We start from the raw sequence: 22,025 nt of genomic DNA, 5'->3' as shown, positions 1-22,025 counted from the left end.
AGGCAAATGTTTTTGTGTGAACAAGTATACAACTAGAAATCTATCATTATTGACACAGACATAAAAACTTACCCAACTGGAAGGGTCTTTATTAAAAGAACAATTCTCTGGATACCAATGATGTACCAGATATCATGCTGAACACACTACATGTATATTTCATAAGACTTCCAACCAATCCTGTGGATACTGCTCACCATCTTAAAGTTGGGAAATGGAGAACTTAAATAAGTTTCCCAAGGGTATGCAGGTAGATAGCGGCAGAACTTGGGCTTAGTACTGATGCTTGATAGCAGCCCTATGACTCTCAACCCTTTGCTGTTGGTTCCTGCTTTGGTGTGCTGTAGATTGATTAAATTGATTGCATTCATAAAAGTGGAGACTTTCTACTGATGGGAAGCCCTGATGGAAAGGCTTTCCCACTATATCTTAGTTCTTTAAGTTTTATTCCAGAAGTTTTTGTAGGAAAGGGCAGCAGCTATCTGGCAAATAAAATGCTATACTGTAAATTTTATGTTCCATAAAGAAATATCAGGGTATATTCTCACATAAAGCTAAATTTAAAATATTTTAAAAATTGGAACATTTGACCAATTTTCCAGGATATATGATAGGATATGGCACAAATTTGTTCACTATATCCAATTCATATAACTTTACTATTTTACAAAAGGATTTGTTCTAGTTTAACACAATTAACGTTCACTGAAGAATTGGTAATTGCTTCTCACCTGAAAGTTGCCAAAACAGCTCCCCCCTGGGAGTGTCACGTAACTCACAAAGGGAGGCCCAGAGGATGGCAGAGACTCATAGACCACCACACCTTCGCTCGGGAATGCAGCCCGCTGCTGCTGCTTGCTTTCCCAAAATTCCTGTAACATTGACACAACGTTCACTGAAAAAGATGAGAAACAGCATCTGTTACCAAGGATGGACATACCCTGGCTAAAACAAAAGTGTATTTGAAGCTTAATTCTATATCCTGGCAGTTCCAGTTTAATCAGTATGTGTAGGGTAGGGGCTGCTTTCAGCTGTGAAAGAATATATTTTACTTAAATGTATTCAGATAAATAAAATACATCATTTTAACATATGAATATATTTAATGAGCAAGATAAAAGGTTTTCATAATTGTCCTAATTCCAATAATGTTGCATCATTTATAAATTACTTTTTAACATTAAATTTAAAAAAGTCACTCTTCCGTCTTTGAAAATTTTCCTTAATACACTTTTCCAGAGTTATGTTTATCTGTGGCCTTATTTCCCATTTCTCATCAACTCTTTTTTTTTTCCTTATTTTTTAGATGTTGGTAGACCTTTATTTTATTAATATATTTATATGTGGTGCTAAGAATCAAACCCAGTGCCTCACACATGCTGGGTAAGCACTCTACCACTGAACCACAACCCCAGCCCCTCTCATCAACTCTTAACCCTGCAAAGTGAAAGACCAGTTGTGAAGTAAAGATGAAATCAATGTAATTTTAATTTGGATTTATCATTTCTAAAATTTAAGAGGAAAAATTCAGAAAAAAGGAAACTCTCGTATGCTCCCTCTACCCCAATCTAAAGGAGAATGAAAGGCAACTATGGAATAAGCAGGAGGCTGGGAAAGGCCATGAGTGAAACTAATAACACGGAGACCTTGTTAAGGATAAGGTCTGTTAGATGACTTCAGAAAACATGGTAATGGCTGGGCCATGTGTTTTAGATTAAATGACCCATGATAGCCTGCAGAAGTTCCAGATCAAATTAGGTTGGTTTGTTTATCCTGTACTCCAAATTGAATTGTAGAAATTAACAAGGATAATAGAATTGTAGAGTCAAAAGTGACCTTATGGGTCATGTAGGCAAAGCTCTGCCTAATGCAGGAATTCCTAACCAGTACTCCTGACAGTTGCCCATCTGGCCTGTACCTGAACATGTGGAAGGACCGGGTACCTGACATATCTGAAGTTGCGTGTTTCAACTGTTAATGGTTCTGTGCCAAGGTAAGCTGAAATCCGCTTTCCTGTAAGGTTTATGCAGGGGTCTGCTTCTCACCTCTGGGCTTCTCATGTTCGTTTATCTCCTAAACCACATGAGAAACTGCGACATATATGAAGGCAATGTAAGATACTTGCTGTGCGCATTTGCTTGTCTTCTTGTGTGAAAAGAACAAAGGTTTTCCTTGAAGAATCACATACTTTCCAGGGGTGGATCTGGGGATTTGACCAAAGCCAAATCATTTACAGACAATGAGTCCAGGACTTTTGCTGGGAATTCTCTTTTTTCTGGGGTTGCAATAGGTTTAGTAATTAAGTGTGGCACTGCTGGAACAAAAAGGAAAGCTGGCTTGAGAGTCGGCCAAGAGATGGAGAAAGAAAGATGAAGTTCTGATGACATAGTGTGAGCCCATTGTTCTGTTTGCACAGATCTAGGATCCTTGCTTGGGTTACCTAAACAACTTATCTACTTTTTCCTCTGAGTCATTTTGAACTGGCGTTTCTTACTTGCATATGAACATATACTAATACAGACAAGTCTCACATTTACTGAGGTTCTAGATTAAATGGTTTTTATTCTGTCAAATATTTTTTACTAACATGATGTCTATGCCCTTTGCTATTATTATTTTTTAAAAAAATATTTTTATATATATGTAGTTGTTGATGGACCTTTATTTTTATTCATATGTGATGCTGAGAATTGAACCCAGTGCCTCACACATTCTAGGCAAGTGCTCCACCACTGAGCCACAACCCCAGCCCAACCTTTGCTATTATTCTAAACACACTGCTAGATGTCCTTCAAAAGGCTGTACATTGATACTTTCCTGGGAGCCACAAGTGTCACAAACTTTGATCCAGAGGAGAAACATTGCAGGACCACTTTCTATCTAAGCTGTTTACTAGAGTATAGGCCCCTCCCTGCAGCTCCTCCCTACATCACTGATAAGCTTCATGGTATATAATTCAAGCAAGTTCTGGAGACCTCTGAGGAATTGGATGACTAGGTATATACAAAAACAAAAAAAACCAAAAAAACAAAACAAAACAAAACAAAAAAACTTCAGTGTTCAATAATTGAGAAGTGTTTGGGGAAATAAATTGAGAAAATGTAAGACTGTCAGTGGGGAAATTGAATTAATAAAATATATATTGAAGGGGGTCAAGCTAAGAATTGTTCATTACAGAGCTTTTAAATCATTTAAAAAATTGAAATAGTATTTTCTGCAAGTAGATGTAACTCAAAATAGAATAATAATGTTTATATTCTAAACTATATTTTTGCTCCCTATCCTCCTCTCTTCCTCTTCTTTCCATTTCTAAGAAAACAAGGATTTATGAGCCAACTGGCTTGTGTCTGTACTTGCAGCTGACCTTCAGAACTCAGCAGAGATGTCCAGAAGATTGAAGCCTAAAACTACTGGAGTGGCGTGTTGTTCTGCTACTCAGCAAGGGCTATTAGCTTCCTGTTTTAAGTTAATACACTGCAGAATGAGATTTAGTTGAGATCTGGAGTAGGAAGTTGAGAATTCAGGATTCATGATTATCTAGGAAAAATGAACACAAGAATTCTGGCATACAAAACTATTTGGATTAAAGAGTTTTAAGGTATGCAATAAGTAAGAATAAAAGCAGCAGTTTTCAAAATTTTCATCCTACAACCTCGGAACATTTCTTTGATGGTCCTACAGATGTCATCACCCCTATAGAGTGCAACATATGTACATGCACACACACCATCCATCTTTCTATCTCTATCTCCTCTTGACAACTGGAAAACCAGATGAATGGAGTGCAGAGGAAAGAAGGCCAGCTTGCTGTTTGGAATTTCAAAGATTGGTATACCAGAGGATGCTATATTTATGAAACACGTGCTCCTTTATTTTTGTGGCATCAGCAAGGTTTATGGGCAGTTTCAAAGAAAATGTGAACAGAGGGTCACATTTGAAGAAAACCACCCAAGATTGAAGTTAAGCGTCATTACATAGTTTAGTCTGTAGGTGCACCCAGTTAATTATCCTGATTCCCATGTTACAGAATAAACTTGAGCTACCAAATGTGCAATATCCACCCCTATATCTTGTGACCATTTGCAAAAATGCCCAGCTCCACCTTATTTCCTGCAGTCTCAAATGAATTGTGCTGCTTCTCCTGAGCATTGTTCTCTTAGTCTTTCTTTTGACCTATTTTTCAATGCTTCTCTTTACTTACTGCTTCCCAGAAGCCATAATATGTTGGGGCAATGAGGGAATGAATAAGTGAATTAATCAATCAATTAAATGGAACATTCAACTTTGGAACTATTTCTGGCTACTGCTTATGAACTTTTCCTAATATAGCCAAACTGCTGGAAAGAATATTTTATATTGTCTGCTTCCTTATCTTACATTCATTTTTAACCCACCACAATCTGACTTCCCTCTACATTATTTCACTGAAAATACCTTGATGAATATCACCAATTCCTAGTTTTTAGTCCTCATTTATTTGACCTCAGCTGCATTTGATTTAACTATCAATTTCTTCCAGAAATTATAGAAATCTCCCTGGTATTTTCTGCTTTTCTGGTAATATTTCTCCTTGATTGTGTCTTTTTTTCTAATAATTTCTCCCAGTTGCTTTTGTCGTTATCTCTCCCTCCGCTAATTCCTCGTGTTGGTTTCCAATAGAATCCTGTCTTGTCTTCTCTTACTTTTCTCTGTTATTCTCCTTGAATGATGGAACCTACCTCCACAACATCTACTGCAATATATGACAGCCCCTAAACCGTTCTCCTGTAACTCCAACTTTGCTAAATAGATACTTCCATTTGGATGTTGCACAAATGGAACATATTCCCAAGCCTAACTCATTTTCTTCTCTGTACACTCTTCCTCCTGAATCACTTTCTTTCCTTCTGAATTACTTGGAAAGTGATATTATCATCTACACAGTAACCTAAATCAGAAGGCTGGCAGGAATCTTAAACTTTATTTCCTCTTTCCATATCTAATAAATGCCTGAGTTTCATCAATGCCATATCCTTTATGTCTCCCACAGGCATCACTGCCTTAGTCCACAGTGCCATTATCCATTGGCTCATACTCCTTGCATCTCACATGTATAGCACAGGACCCTCCTGATGCCAGTCATCCTCCCAGCTAACCCATCCTGTTCTCAGGGCAATATTTTTAAGTCTCATAGCTGATCACATTCTCCACATTTTAAAATCCTTTTGTGTTTCCTTCATTACCTGTGAAATAAATAGCTCTTGGCAAGGCATGAAAGACCCTCTGCTTTGCTACTGTATTTCATCCTGAACTCCTCTCTCCAAGTGCCCCTTCCAGTCTCCTCATACTTCCATATTTCTTATAGCACTGGTAAGCCCCATACTTCCTTCCATCCTCCTGGAATGCCCTCATTTCTATTGCCTTCTGTCTTCTTGAGTGGCACCTATTCATTTTTAAGACTCACCTCCAGCGTCAGCTCCTCAAAAGTAAAAACAAAATATAATCTCCAATCATTTGCTAATGAAAGTGCAGAGTCCCTGGGAAACATCATGAATATCACTTGGCATTTGTTAGAAATGCAGGAACTCAGCCCCCACCTCAGTCCTACTGAACTAGATCATCATTTAAAAAATTTCTCAGGCAGTTGGATGCATATTAACGTTTAAAGAAGTCCTACTGTAAGAAGAGACTACTCCCATCTTCCTTATCATGTAACTACTACAGTTCAGATGCTGCTTGATCCTTCAACACCCTCTTGAAATAGGTATTTTCATCCCACCTTAGAGGTGAGAAATAAAAGTTTTGTGTACAATCACCCAGTTACAAAGTCCGGGATTTTTAACCCAGTTTGTCTATGTGTCTAGTCTATGTTTTTTTCATCCCATGATACTCTCTCATACAATGAAACAAGTTGTTTTCATGCATGTCCACCTCTACCAGAGACTGCACTTTCTGGAAGAAGAATGGCATCATTTTCCACAATGCTTCAAATTGTAGTAGAAACGTAATATGCATTAGTTGAATTTTTGAATGTCGTCAGAGGGGTAGGAGATGTGCTGCATTTGTGGAGATTGCTGGCATGGTGGGTATAAAGAGTTCACCACAAGAATTAATTCACTTACCTTTTCCTGTGAACCATTTTTCTGACATTTTGTTCTTGACAAAGTCAAGTAAATCACATGCTAATATTTGTACTTTTAAATAAGTGAGATGATATGATTCCAGCATTGAGCTGTCTTACTAAATGAGCAGTCTGTGTTCATGTGAATAGACATCTTCTGGATCAGTCTTCAATAATACTTTGCTCTCTTAGCAATGGTGTAAATACCCACTGACTGTATGGCTCATAGTGGACTGTGCCTGAGCCTCCCATTCCAATTCTTTCTTTCAATATGTAAAGGAAGGAGTGGTCTCAAGAGGAATAAGAGGAAATGACCATGATGACATTTGAGGGGCTTATAGCAGCATCTGTCTTTTTCATTTCCTCTATTCCTCTTTGCATGAGCAAAAGGTCTCTCTGCACTACCTCAGGGAAGGAAGTTCTAATCTAGAACACATCATTTTTAGCAGTGTATTATTTATCTCAAAGATTAGTAAAGGTCCTTTGAAGTTTCTCTTTTCTCTCAAATGGACATGAAAGGAAATGGACTTTATCTAGATCAAGGTCTAGATTTATCAGGTTAAGATACATTTGTCATCTAGTGATTCTGAACATTGAACAAGAGAGTGGCCATGATTCTCAGCTGGAGACCTGGAGAAAAGAGACAATTTGGCTGGCACTGGAGTCAGAACAGGTCAAGGAGCACTTTTGGTGCAGGGCTTAACACAACTCATCTTTGGTTTTGCTATGCTTAAGGTAATCAATGTCTAACTGATAAAATTGCTATTAAAAAAATAGAGCATCAAATGGCTGAAGCTGGGGGTATGGAAGGAAGGAGAAGAAGAGAATTGGGGAAATCTTGGAACAATAGCATGATATCCAGTTGTTTTTGTGATTTCTATCATCTTTTAATATCTGAGAATATGGAAAGCAATTTACTTCTGTGTTGACATTGCATATGAAATTTTTCAATTCTTCCCCCTGAGCTGCTTTTTTGGATGGAGTAATAGACCCCTGCAGCAGGTTTGACTATTTTGTTTATCAACAAGACAGTGTATTATGTAGTTTACACATATTAGCATGACTATTTTCTTCTTCAGTGTGTTTTGAAATATGAATATGATTGAGTTTTCAGAGTAGTAATTGGATCCTCCAGCAAGTCAAGTTCAACACTGAGTCTTTCTCTGCTAAGCCGTGAAGACACTGTGGAACACCTTGTCTATCTAACCTTTGACAGAAATCCTCCATGGGTGTGCCCTTGAACACAGGGTGATTATTTTTCATCTCTATCATTTTTTCTCTTTTTAAATTTTACTTTTAAATCTTCATCTCTGTCTTAGTTCAAGTGCTCCCTCCTACTACTGTGAGTGTTATTTCTCCCCTCCCCTCTCCTCCCACTTCAGAGGAAACACTACCTCCTCCATCATGCTATGCTCTCTGATTCCAGCCCACATGCATCCCCTCTTCTGAGCGCTATTCCATTAGTGGCCCTGAGTCTTAGCACTTAATCACCTGTAAACCATGATAATAAAATGGATATGGTGATCCTGGCTAAATTTATCAGGTAAGACTTGGCTGAACTTCCTTCTGGCCGGAGGAATGAAACACCTTGTGGTAACAATTCATCTAATAGTACAGTTTTCTGTTACTTAACTTACAGCAGACTATGGGATTCTAGAGGGCAGAGATTGGTTCTTTTCTATAGCCTTCTTGGTATCCAGCATAGGGCTATTCACCTAGAAGTAGTTATGGAGTTCAGTTGTAGTCTAAGAAGACTCTACATGGTCTGAGCAGCTGAAGTGCAAGGAGTGTGTAGAAGGTGAGTGAAATTCACTGTGATTCATAGAGAGGTCCGGATTTCCTTCTCAATGAATCTCCACCGTGATCACATAGCATGGGTGTGATGGGTGGCCATGTCCCAGCTAGATGTGGCAGAGTTCATACAGAAAGATGCAGCTGGGTCAGAGTAGACATAAGATTGCTGGCCACATGCTCACTTTGGTTTGTACGTTTACAATAAATGGCTTAGGAAAACTCTGAATGGGGATGGTAGCTCCATTAGTTTTGGCTGCCAACTCCAATAAATTTGTGTCGACTGCCTGGAGTGCTCTGCTGAAAAGGAGTTAAAAATAGTTTCTGGGATCAGTAGAACAGAACCCCATAATTAACCAACAATGTGACATTGGCATAGTCGATGCGTCAATCCTGACCTTGATAATATGAAATAATAAAGAAGTTCAGGTCTTTGCACGGAGATCCCCACAGAGCTTTACAATCTGACTGGAGAAACAATACATTCATCATGTAATTAGTGAACAAAATATTGAGTGCTAAACTATGGAACAGAGAGGATGTTTAAATAATATTTAAAGCTTAAAAAGTTGTAGCACAGTAATTATGTAAATACAAGGGGGAGAGTAGATGAATATGTGAAGGAAGTGTCAGAAAAAGTCTGCACAGGAGGGGAGTCTAAGCTGCACTCTTCCTAGAGGAATGGGGTGTAGACAGGTAGGGAGGAAGGAAGAGGATTTGTGCTTTCAAAAGAGTGAGGGTGGCATCAAACATAAGAATAAGATGGGTGAGTATGCCTCCACTGAAGAATTGTATAGGGAGTGAGAAATTCAGAAGACGCCACCCCAAATATGACACTTTGGTATGCTGGTTACTTTCAGCCTAAGATACTTGGGGACTGATGGATGCAAGCAGAGGTTTTCTCTGAGCTGCTCTTAATCTGCCTAAAGATGGATCCTACAAAAGGAACTCAATAGTCATAACTCCCCTACCTGGGAATCTTGCTGGGGATATAGCTCAGTTGGTAGAATGTTTGCCTTGCAAGGGCCTGAGTTCAATCCCCAGCACCACACACACACACACACACACACACGAAAAAAAAAAAAAAAAAATCCATCCAGACTCTCAGCTTTTATTTTGAGGGATTCTCTTAGAAAAAATTTTATGATTGTAATTTTTATCTGCCTAAAACAACCTTTATTCACTATACACTTCCTCCCTTACCCTCTCATAATTTGTGTCTCCACCATCTTCCAGAAGCCCCAAGCCCCTACTCCTTTCCATAACTCAGGATACTATATAAGCTTCAATTATCTGACCCTTCTTTGACTCTCATATTTTGTGGGAACTCTTTGCATACACATGTACTTAAATATGGATTTTTCTCTTTTGATCTGTTATGTGGCAATTGAGCCTGTAATCCAGCTAAGAAACCTAAAAGGCAGTACGAAGTCATTTTTCACTCTCCTATAGGAGCAATAAGAAAGCATGCTATTAGGAAAAGAGTATGATTTGATAAGTGACAGGGTAAAGGGACTTAGCTTTTTTTAATACTTGGAAATGATTCTGTTGTCTTGATGCCCCAGCTTTACCTGGGTGGAGATAAAAGCAGGAACACAGAATCCATTGCCCTTTGCCCTTGCCTGAAGTACTATGCTGCCCGTCCGTGGAACTGTGGAGTCACAAGGAAGGGCCAGACTCTCAGAATGTGCGGTTGCTCTTGTGTATCTGGGAAGCTCAGGGCAGAACATTACTCTAAGATGTGTCTGTGTAGAAAAAGACATGAGAAGTGTGCAGGAGATGAAGCAAGCAAAAGAGTGCTCCTGGGCTGGGGAATGTAACTTGGTGGTGCGGAGCACTTGCATAGTATGTGTGAAACCCTGGGTTCAATCCCCAGCACTGGGGAAAAAAAGGTGCTCCTTCCACATACCAGAAGGAGCCTGAAGCAGCTTCAGAAAAGGACATCAATAACTGGACACCCAGACAGCCCCTATCCTAAAAATTCACAACTTGTCATATATACACATTATTGTATTTTCATTTTCACAGATTGGACATAATGGAGATACCATAGAGACCCACGATCTATGTTTCCATATGGAAAGTGTGAGATGTAGAGAATTTAAATACCCAGTGGATTTCAGAGTATGTTATAGAAGAATGCTAAAATATAGGCACTACTTCATACATAATAAAATGTGTACTGCATCTTGTCTCTCCATCTTTTATCAAAAGAAAGGCTGTTAACTGAGTAGTTAAAAGTCTGCTCTCTAGAGTCAGAATGCCTGGGTTTGAATCCTGTCTGAACCACCACAAGATACTTAACTGCTTCATGAGAAGCAGTTCCTCAGCAGTACCTATGTCATAGAGTTGGTGTGGAAAATGGTCACAATAGGTTTTACATATGGTACTAGAGAGTTAGCTATTATTTGTGATTACAGAAGGTGACAGAAAAAATAGAAAAGGTATGATTATATGTTTGCTTATTGCAGCTTTGAAACTAACTTCCTGAATTGGAAACCATATGATTAAATATTCTAAAAATAGTCTACAAGTCTGAAAAGTCTCTAGCTGAATACATCCTGCTATTTATTCCATGATATGTGAAGAGTTCAGAGATTGAAAAGAGAAAGATTTTTTGATAACACTCACTGGCGAATTCAAAGTTCCATAACAGCATATAAATGTGTCCAATGCTACATGTCTCCGGATATGGAAGCATGAATTTTTGTCTCAATTTTTGACTTTCTAATGAATGCTAAAGGCAACAGATCTTCTCTTAGAAAAACCTACAGAAAAGAGTTAACTTTTATCTTAAATTAATGTTTAATTTAAGTTTAATTAATGTTTAATTTAATGACTGCATATGCCTCAGGAAAGCAGAAACAATATATTTCATTGCCCAGTTCAATTACCTGATATAACTTCTGCATAGAAGGTAGTCATTTGTCTGCAAAAAAGGATCTTAAAATCTGCTATAAATTTATCAGAAAAAAAGGATCAATTTCTTTAAGCCCTACATGAGGAAAAATTTTAACTGGGTAAAATTTCCCTTGCCAAAAACAATTAAAGAAAAATTAGAAAGACTGTCATTTAAGGATAAATCATTAAGAGGCTTTCAAGATGATTAACCTATTTTCAAATTGATTCTCTACCTCTAAACAGGTGGATTTGTGTTATATAATATTTTAATACAATCTTCAATTAAATTACCCTTAGTAGGTGATATTTTAAAACAGACTTAATTGGTAGTTTCTATTCTAGCAATTCAATCCTGTACAACTTGTTCTTCCCAATGTCATATCCTAATTTTGTTAAGGAAAGATAGGAAGAGTCCCCCCCAATAATTTAAGGAACAAACTCAAAATGTGATGCTGTTTTGTCATTTATGCAAATGGGCTGAAAAAATGGGGTGTGCTTGGGTCTTGTGCTGAGCTTGAGTGAACCCCAGGACACTGTCTATCCATGTAATCATCCTCAGCCCTTTCATTGACCAGGCATATAGAGTGTTGGAGATGCAGCCTCTGTGTCTGGGTCCCTTTTTATTTTGTGTAGACACTCAAATGTGGCCACAGTGGCAGAGTGGGACACAGGCAGCTTGGAGTCCTGCTTTGTTCCCAGCAGAGGGGTTCTTCTTTGGTTGTACTCCCCAGAGTCAGCTCCTTCAACAGCGGGGAAGCTGGCAGAGTTTCTTCTTTTGTTTGCTTTTTCTTTTCTCCTTTCACCTCCACCCACTGCCCCAAATATTTTCTTGAGGGAATTATGATCTTTTGGGGTTGTTTTACAAAGTCAGCTTCTCAGGAGATTCTATGAAACATTCAAAAGGAATATTCATTCTTTTTGGTTTAATTTTCACCTTTAGAACTGAAAACTGCTAAACTATAAATCTTTTGGGGGGATATTTAAATACCACTTACTTTCTGTGTATTTGCAAGCACAGGGGGTGAGACTAAAGACTATGAAGGAGCAGGAGGAAATCACAAAGGCAAAGTAAAAAGTCATAAGTATACAACACATAAACAGTATAAGTAGCATGCCTGAATTCACATGTGCACTTTATATGTGCACCATGGGTCAGATGATGTCACCCAATCTCAAAAGATGCCTAAAATAAAAACCTGCTGTAACCTATTTAACCAATCAGGAAGTATGTATCTTTCCCATATTCCACCAGGCATTGACACTGTGTTGTATTTAAAAGAGACTTTGTAGGACCTTTGATTTTAGATTACCAAATAAGTTTCTGTTACACAGATTGCTTGATTATCAGTTCTACTTTGTTTAAAATAGTCAAGTCTTTACAAATGGGGCTTTAAGTGTATTATATATCTTCCTTGCCTGTAAATAGTCATTTTAAGAATACTTCTCAATACCTGACACAGTCATCTAACCAGTGTGTATATACAAGGCACAGATAGGATTTGGTCGTGAACAGCATGGGCATGGCCCTTGGAGACCCACAGTTGGTGGTACATACTGAGGATGGACATAAGGATGGGTAAGTTAAGCCTCTGTACTACTGTGGGGAATGGGATGATGATGAGTTGCTCTAAGTCCAGGTGGAAGCATCTCTCTGGCTGAGTTGCCTGGTGTGACTGTGTTTACCTGTATGGCCCCTTGTGCTCCAAGCTTGCTCCTATCTATTTGACTGTCAACTTATTCCTGCAAGGGGTTAGCCTGTGATAACTGTGGCAGTGGATGAATGGATTAGAAGGGTCCCTTCATCACAAAGGAGAACACCTGCCAATGGCAAAAATCTTCTCCCCTTATTGTGAAGAAGAAAGATCAACCAATCAGAAATCAAAAACCATCTGTTTTGCACCTGTTCAGATGCCTGTCTCTGTGGTAGGCAATTTGGGGTTTCAAAAAAGTACAAGATCCAGCTCTTCCCTGGGACTTACAACTTAGGTGTGGACAAAAACACCCCAGTGAAGTGATAATAGGCTGTGCAGGGCCACATGAGAGATATGTAAACTAAATAGGACGGGCCATGAGTGCCAGTGGAGTGGTGACTAAATGATGGGTTCCACAGCTGCTTAACAAGATGAGCTCAAAATAGGGATCAACTGATTATCATCATACCAGGAAAAAAAGGCAAAACCATAAGTCAAACAACATTTTGTGGACACCAGAGAGAAAATGTAGAAAACCAGAGACAGGGTAATAATTGGCTGTTTTGTTAAGAATAAACTTCCATTAAGACTCTTTTTTTCTTTCTTTTAAAATATGATTATTTTAACTACTTCTACAGACTAAACTTTAATGGGCATTTGAACATGGAGGAAAAGAAATACAGAGCCTTTGGGGTTAAAACTTCAATATGAAATGTATTAAATAAAGAAGATTCTTTTATGAAGGGCTTCTAAAGTTGTCTTACATTTCTTAAATCAATCTGTAGCACATAATCAGTAAAACCGTATCATTTAAACAGAAAGATCGTAACTTAGAAACTCACCCTTAGGCAGCTGTATCCTATTATGGCCTGTAACTTAACACATGAGTTTCAGAAGTTGTTAAAACTGAGTTCAGGCTAACAAATCTTAGCTGTTTAAAAAAAAGAAAACTCTGGTGAGATGAGACAGCTTGGGTCTCACAGGATGGGTGTCTATCATATTTTATTTTGACCTGTTAAGTCTTATTTATACATAAGAAATATAACTATCAGCACAGATATGACCTTTAAGTGATCAAGAAGCTACCTCCCCCAACTATTTTGAAAAATTTTCCTTTGGTGCTGAGACTTTCAGTATTTAAACTCTGTCAAATGTCAGTTTTTAAAAAAATTTTTCTTAGATGTTGATAGACCTTTATTTTATTCATTTATTTGTATATGGTGCTTAGAATTGAACCCAGTGCCTCACACATGCAAGGCAAGCACTCTACCACTGAGACACAACCCTAGCCCCTCAAACAGTTCTTATGTCCCTGATGGCTAAACTGAAATCTACATTTTTTTCTTAGTATAAATTTAAAAATAGCTGCATCCATAAAAAAGTGGAACTATCATTTGAATAGGCTTCTATAAAACACACATCTATAGTTTAATGCTAAAATTATTAGAGCTTAAATTAGTATAATTAAGATGCAGTCATTATTCTAAAATGAGGTAGCAAACAGTGGAGTTTTTGTTTCTGAGATGTATATTCTTTCAGGCACGGTTTATATTGTGCAACACAATGCCTCGTGTAGGGATTTTACCACACAAGGACCTCCATCCTTTCCCTCCTACTCCATTCCTTTCTGTGAAATGTGAATACTATAAATGTATCATCAAATTTATAGATTTCAAGTAACTACACTAAAAAGCATGTATGGAAAAAATACTTGACTCTCCAGGGTTTTGCTCTCTTCTGCTGCATATAGCCAGATTCATGATTACTAAGATGTTTTTAATAGCTCTATAGTCTGGTCCAATTTTTCCAAAGGGTAAAAATATACTCTTTGAAGTAAAGTATTCACCTATCTGATGTAAATAAAACCTTTCATGCAGAAAAATGTTTTCCTAAATAAAAGAGTTAATGCACTTCAAATATGTGAGAAATTTTCTTCAGTTGAGCAACGTGTAGTACAGGTTCCATCTTACTATTTTATAAGCTATGGAAAAATATTATGTCACTTTATACAGTCAGTGCTAGAAAAAATTCATTTTCATAATGATAATTAAGACAGATTTTAAATTTTTTTTTTTTTTTTTTTTTAAGAAAGTGTGTCTTGATTTTGGCCTTCAGTTAGTAAAAGTGGTTTCTCCCCATAGGCACATTTGACATTCACAAATCTTACATCTTTCCTGAGCTGGTGAATTGTTTCTTGCTGAGAAAAAGCTTCAATTCCCTCTAACATAGGTATTAGGAAGTGTAGCTACAACAGATGTCAATATAAGCTTTTCCCCAATGTACCATAAAGCCATAAACTCCCAGAACTTATCTAGGATCATGGTTAACTCCAATGGTTCCTTATTGCCTGAGTGTCAGTCAGACCCAACTTGCATCCTCCCAGGACATACTTCTTGCATGACTGTTGGACAAGACTTTTCTCTCCTCAAAAATGTTCCACACCTATAATCCCAGTATCTTGGGAGGCTGATACAGGAGGATAGTGAGTTCAAAGCCAGCCTCAGCAAAAGTAGGTACTAAGCAACTCAGGGAGAACTTGTCTCTAAATAAAACTCGAAATAGGACTGGGAATGTGGCTCAGTGGTCTAGTGCCCCTGAGTTCAATCCTCCGTAACCCTCCTTTGCAAAATGCCCTTCCTTCCCACTTTCTCAACACACTTCTGCTCAGATAGACCAAAAGCCTCCCTCCGCACTCCTGAAGGAGCCCATTTCTCTACCCTCATTGTTTTCCTAATAGATACTGCTATTACAACTCAAGGACACGGTAACCAACACCTGAGTCTTTTAGGCATTAAATGTGAGGAACTGGAAGACAGAATTTGTATCCTGTGCCTCCATCCCTACTACTAGAAACACTGTCCACAGCAATCCCACAATACATACCATTGTTATCTACAGGTGAGGGAACTGAGGTTCATGGAGGTTAAGATAATGTAGCTAATAAGGGATGGAGGTACATGGCCAGGACTTGCCATCCTCACGTTAGTATTAAATGGATGAAGGAAGAGTCCCTGAATGACTGATAAGCATATTACACTCTTGCTATTTGAAGAGTTAACACTCAGATCAGGATCTGCAAGTGCAGTTCTCTTGAAGTCATGTGATGATCTCTTTTGAGAAAGCAAGTGAGGACCTGCCAGACAATGGCAAACAGTAGGCACGGATACTCCCTTGAAAGAACACCAGGGTCTCGTTCATGATAGCTCATCTTTGATTGTGATGCATGACTCATGATCAGAACCTGGATATTTCACAAAGATGAGAATAGAGGGCAACATGGAGATATTCTATAATTTCTCTGCAAAGATATCCTGTCTGGTAGTATAGAAATATCCAGTGTTACTTGTTACAAAGTAGAGACAGTGATGTAGTGAAGAACAGTCCAGTGTCAGCCTAGATTATATTGGGAGACTGCCTTGTTTAAAATCTCTTTCCATTATTTTTCATTTGAAATGTGAAACAGTGAATAAAGAACAAAAAACGTGTTATGGAATTAATTTCCTTTCAGGAGAGAAAATAAAAGACAAATCACAACTACTGCCAGATGAACACCTCCTCTAAAATAAAATGACAGATTTAACATATTGTAAAATTTGAAGGACCTCCTTGCCTGAGAAAAAACTTTAGAAGTTCATTTCCTTAAATGAATGTAACTGTTCCCATGTGCATCTGTCTCTGACCAGAAAATGTTCTGGGTACTTTTTCTGACCAATTATTGTTTTTAAGCAATTCAAAAGCCAGTGGAGGGCAATGAATGAATAGAATGATCATTTACACTCCCGCCTTACATGTGTCCAAATAGTGAAGAGGGCAAGCACTGCCTTTGCATTCACAGAAGAAAAATTCAGAAAAACCTGGAAGGTTTATTTATTTATTTATTTTTAATGTTCCTTTGTTTAACTGAGCTAGCTGTTAAAAATTCTTGGATCAGCTTTTCAGCTTGCAGGAAAGCAAGGTGACCATTTTTCTTAATTGGCAGTGATGTGCTCAAGTACTCAGCCCTTCCCTTCTGGCAGAAAGGTTGGAAGGGGTGGCAGAGAGGGAGGAGCCAGGAGTGAACAGGAAGAGAGGGAGCTTCTCAGAACCTGCCATTCAAAGCTGGTGGCAGTTTTTTATAGGCTGCCAGCAAGAGTGTGGTGGCAGAAACTTATGAGTGTGCCAGAGAAAAGAGGTCCACGTGCCAAACTCTGGCATGTGCAGCACCTACAGGTTGCCAAGGCATGGTTTAGACCTCAACCAGACTTGCTGTTCTGCATCCCCGCTGATTCCATAGGATGGCGAGTGATGTTTTCATGCTATGGAAACTCCTGGTACAGAAATTTACCATTTGACTCCCTTTTATTTAGTCATTTTTCACATTATAAAAACCGAAAGAAAGAGGGCCAGTTGCTTAATATTCATACACATTAAGCCAGGCAAGCAATTGCTGAGTAGCAGCCCCTGCTAGGATAAACAGGCAGTGCTATGCCGTCAAATCTAGGTTCTGTGTCAATGAATGAAATATATAAAATGGGACGCTTTTTGTTTTTGCATATGAAAGACCGCCTACAAAGGCCTGGGTCATAGAACTTAATATAAGCTTTATTATTACCTCCTCTAAAGAATTCTATTCTCTCTTCTAAACTGTAAGCAATTTCTGGAATTTAGATCAGTTTAAAAAGTGCGGCATACAATCTCAGATTTAAACTTCTTAAATTTACAGTGAGCTTAGGGAAAAATCTTCTATTTCTTTTTACTGCCTCCACCCTCAGCATAAGTCCCCTGGTCCTATATAATTTATCCAAAGCTTTGGGCAGCCGAAAAGCCCTTTTATCCTTCACTAGTAATTCAGAGCCTTTGTAGGAGAGAGACATTCTTTCCTTCTCTTTTCACTTAAAGAAACATACCACGCCTGAATAGACTCCAGGCTAGGCTAGGGGATGGAGTGATTTTTATTAGCTCCAACATAGCTATTGACAAATGCTTGCAGACAATATTAAAAAAGAAAAAGAAGAGGAAGAAGAAAAGGCTTTCACTTTATGCCTTAGAGGGTAGATTGGTTACAATTTAATTCTAAGAGGAAAAATTTATAGAATAAAATGGCCCAACATTTCTCTTTCTTCATCACACATATGAGAAATATAAACTAAAAGGACATCTGGAAAGGAACGTTACTCAGTAATCAGAAAGCAAAATCCAAACCATTGATGTTTTGATGGAGACAAACATAACTAGATTCACAAGGAGGAAAGCTGTAACCGATTGAAGTTAAAAAAAAAAAAAATCCATATGCATTTTACCTTTTGGGCAGTTCCAAAGCAAAGTTCTATTTCAGAAGCCCTTTGTAATATGAAACCCACTGTAGATAAGATACAATGTGAAGATAGTCTGTTTTGCAGCAGCAGGAAATCAAATTGGTTCCAGAAACGAAGTTATGTGACAAATAGTTTAATAGTATTGCTAGAATTGGAAAGCTTGATTTAATTATTTTTCATAATTTTTTTAAAAAGATTTTGAAATAACTGCTATGCCAAAGGGTGGGGTGTTGCAGAGGTTGTTGGGGGGAGCTTCTTATTTTATTTTTAACTGAAGTGTTATAATTTGTTATCAAAATTAAGGAGCTCATTGGTGATTTATTATTAAATTTTGTTTGCGACAAAAATTTTTATAGAAACACAATACTTGGTCTAACAAAACTAATATATGTTGTGGAGGCTTAAACAGGTTAATAAATACAGGTATATTTTATTATCATTTCCAAGTTATTTTTAGTTTTAATCTTGGTTCCAGTCAGTCTTGCTTTATTTAAAAAGCATCTGGAAAAGTTCATTAAGACTTGGCGGGTTTTAGATTTTAGAAGAAAGGACTTCTAAACAGTCCTGCAAGATGTGTCACTGCAAAATAACCCAGCGCCTCATGCCAGTAGGTGAAATGAAATCTTTCTTCTGACTGAAGTCCTAAGTTAAACATCACTTAGGACACAGAACACGACTACAGAGATTTAGAAGAACTCATACTTAAATGGGATGTGACTAGACGTTTAGAACTATTTTCTAAAGTCAAAAAACTTCTTTTCCATTCAGTACTTACAGTCTTTGAAGACTAGAGCTGGGTCTCTGTGAGGCAAGACTTGGGCAATGATGTGTCTCAGAGATTCCAAGGTTCTGTCCATCTCGGGTCTGCCTGTGTGAGCCTGCTGCACAGTGTCCTCATGCCTGAATTCTTGCAGTCCTGGACTGAATTTGTGCAGCTCATTGATGCACTGGATTACCAAAGAATCCCTTTTAACATCTGCCAATCAGACATTTCCCAGAATCTAAAGACCCCTCAGGGGGCCCTCCTCTCGGGCTCACTTATCTTTGTTGTATGCTGAGCTAATTAGCTCGAAAGGCTGGCTGACAGGCGGTCCCCATTGCTTCCTTCTGTTAAACACACCCACCTACAGGCTAGCTGGGGAAGCTCGCTAATCATGGGAACAGATTTCCTCTCCAACCAGATTTTGCCTGAATGCTGTGCAGCTTTCTTGCTTGATTTTTTTTTTTTTTTTCCCAACTACACTGCCCCCAGGAACGTGAAATCAAGAAACTTATTCTCAAGAAAATTTCCTAAGTAACATAGAAGCAGCTCAGGACTGCCTGGCATGTATAATCAGTATAATCAACACGATCTAAATTCTCCTTGGTAAAGGAGTACTATAAAGATAGTGACTATAGCCAGATTGTGCTTTGTGCCAAATTCATGAGCATTACTTTGGAAACCAGTTTAGTACCCTCAAATATAGTCACTTCTGATGGGGCAAACCTGGTGAACGGTTATACAGTTTGCTTGGGAACATTTATTTCTCTATTTATCCTTCAAGGAAAATCATTTCCAAGGTGGACTTTAATTGATTCTTATATCAGTCTTATATTATTATCTTACATTTCATGAGAATTTTGTCAAAAAATCTCAGAAATTAAAATATACCTTTCAAAGAATATAGGTAGTTATTAAAAGATCTTAAAGAGGTGGGGCTGTAGCTCAGTGGCAGAGCACTTGCCTAGCATGTGTGAAGTACTGGGTTTGATTCTTAGTGCCACATAAAAATAAACAAATAAAATAAAGGAATTCTGTCTATCTACAACTACAAAAATTTTTTTTAAAGGGTCTTAAGAAAACCAAGACTTTTTTAAAATCTGTGATCAATACCACCTGTAACAATTTGCCAAATAATCTTTTGACAACAGACATAAATATGTCAAGTGATCCAATTGCAAAAACAAAGCATTGTAACAGTAATAAAATAACTGATTTCTAATATTATGAGCTATATTAGTTATTGAAGAATTTTGGAGGATTTCTTTGCTTTTCTTTAAAATATTTTTCCACAGTAGACTTAAGAAGCTGTTTTCCAATGTTCTTTCCAATTTTCAGATTCCATAATTATGTTGTATTTTATGATGAACTGAAACCAGTCCTTTAAAGACTATATAAAAATAAAATGTCTTCCATGTGATCAGTTTCTTCAGCTATTTTGTAGAAGTGTGGGCTTAATAAAAGGAAAAGGAAGGAATGGGGTTGTAGCAGCAATTCTTATTATAACGACTATCACCTGGCAAATGCCCACAGGGAGAGTAGGCCACACAAAACACAAACGTGGTACTGCCCCAGAGCATAAAAGACATTGATTGATTGAGATCTTATACACACACACACACACACACATACACACACACGAACTTGAAAGAAATCACTCACACTTCATATTAAGATACTTATTTGGGGTAGCAAAGTGCACTTAATGCAGCCTATATACAATAGGAAAGTGTATGTGTGCATATGTGTGTGAGTGTGTGTTGCTGTTGTTGAGTAATGAACCCAGAGCCTTTTGCACGGTAAGTAAGAAAGAACCCCTACTACTAAGCAACACCTCCCGCCCAGGAAAATCATTAATGTCTTTGCAGTCCAGGAGTTTATAATTTAAAAAAATTTTTTGGAGGCGAGTTTATGCTTTAAAACAAATGGTTTGTGGACAAAAAAAGCTATCATATAGTTATTGACGTTAACTGTAAATGAATGCAAGTAATTGCAGTGTGATATTGCATTGGAAGCCACGATAATTAATGTTGCCATTAGAGAACCAGAAAAATAATATGGATTTCTTAAAAACATAAGACTGATAATATAAAACCAGAGGACAATTAGAAATTATTGGTGCTTGAATTTTGATTAGTAAATGGGCATTTCTGTGGGCTTAAGTAGAATTCTTAAGCAGGACTTAAAAATATTTTGATAGTATAATGTGATAGAAAGAATGATGAATTTGGGATCAATGGAACTTAAGATTTGGTATTTGCTATCTACTTAACCTTGAAAAGCCACTCATCTCCTCTGAGCTTATAGTTCTCATGCATAAGATTCAGCAGGATGCTCTCTTTCAGTTCTAACATCTGTGATTCTATGACTATGTTATGAATGAGCACAAGTATTATCACAGATATTCTAGTCCTCTGAAAAGTCATGTATTTATTTCCTAAAAGTTGGACTGATCTTCAAACAAATCACTGCTATTCCTACAGTTGACCTCATATCCATTTATCAATCTGAGAGATATAAATCAAAATGATGAATTCAAAGATGCTTACTGCTAATGCTAAATACAATGAAAGGTTAAGAATTTGTTCTGAAAAATAATCTCCAATCTCCATAAGGTTTTTATAAAGAAGGCAAAACTATGAACATCTTCATAGAGAACACCAAAGCAGCTTTGCAGAGACAAATTCATATAAACATCATGATCTTTAATGAGTTACATTTCATGAAATGAAAACAGGAATTCTAATGTAGATTACACAACATTCCAGTTAGATAGCATAGTTTCTTCAGTAAGCCCAATCTTTCAATAAAAGTTTTCTTAAAACTTTGCTTATGCATTTCTTCCTTGAATGTCTGTAAAGAGTTCTAACTTTAAAGTGCTGTTGTAAAACAGTCAGAAAACCAACTATGTGGTTTCTTACTATTCTCTCTCTTTGATGTACAAAGCAACTGATGGAGGCGGAAGAGCCTGAGAAACCCTTGAGTAATGCGTCCATTTTTGTATGGTCCCACATTCACACATTGGATTTCACTGTGACATTAACCCAAATGCACATGCCAAAAGCACAACTAAAGTTCAGAAGCAAGGGTCGATGACTGCAGTGAAAACTGAAATGATGTTCTAATTCTACTGTCACATGCTATTAATTAGAACAAATAAAAATTTTTAAAAAAAGTTCTTGCTAGAGCACTAATCTGAAGGAGGAGAAATGGCACCTGAATACAGACTCAGTGATCGGAACTCATTACCCCATGATGACAGAAGACAGACAGCCCTGTGCAACAACATATTCACCAAGCTTCAGGGAGTACAGAGCTCTTTGAGAAAATGAGAAATCAAGGTGGCATTTTTTGCACAATTCATGCACTATGCAACCACAAAAGACTATGGAAATAATATTTTACTGGTAAGGAAAATTGATGCCTCTCATTCCAGTAAATATGGTTTGTTGTTAGCTGATTACAGTTAAAAAAATCATAAGGGGAGC

The 22,025-nt window shown here is 37.6% G+C and overlaps 1 protein-coding gene across 1 annotated transcript in view; it reads right to left on the bottom strand.

Moving 5' to 3' along the window:
• The window catches only part of LIX1 (limb and CNS expressed 1), a 49,996-nt gene extending 31,125 nt beyond the window's left edge, over nucleotides 1-18,871 (bottom strand). Inside the window, exons 1-2 of the mRNA XM_079144564.1 lie at nucleotides 18,553-18,871; nucleotides 732-895 (exon numbers count right to left, since the gene is read on the bottom strand). Of these exons, the coding sequence (XP_079000690.1) occupies nucleotides 732-895; nucleotides 18,553-18,634 (246 nt within the window). The 5' untranslated portion in view covers nucleotides 18,635-18,871. The remainder of the gene's footprint in view (nucleotides 1-731; nucleotides 896-18,552) is intronic.
• Nucleotides 18,872-22,025: the final 3,154 nt, after the last annotated feature.

This window comes from Sciurus vulgaris (genome assembly GCF_902686455.1).
Source record: "Sciurus vulgaris genome assembly, chromosome: 6".
Classification (NCBI taxonomy): domain Eukaryota; kingdom Metazoa; phylum Chordata; class Mammalia; order Rodentia; family Sciuridae; genus Sciurus; species Sciurus vulgaris.
Note: the sequence above shows the minus strand (reverse complement) of the source record. Positions and strands in the feature narration are given on the sequence as shown.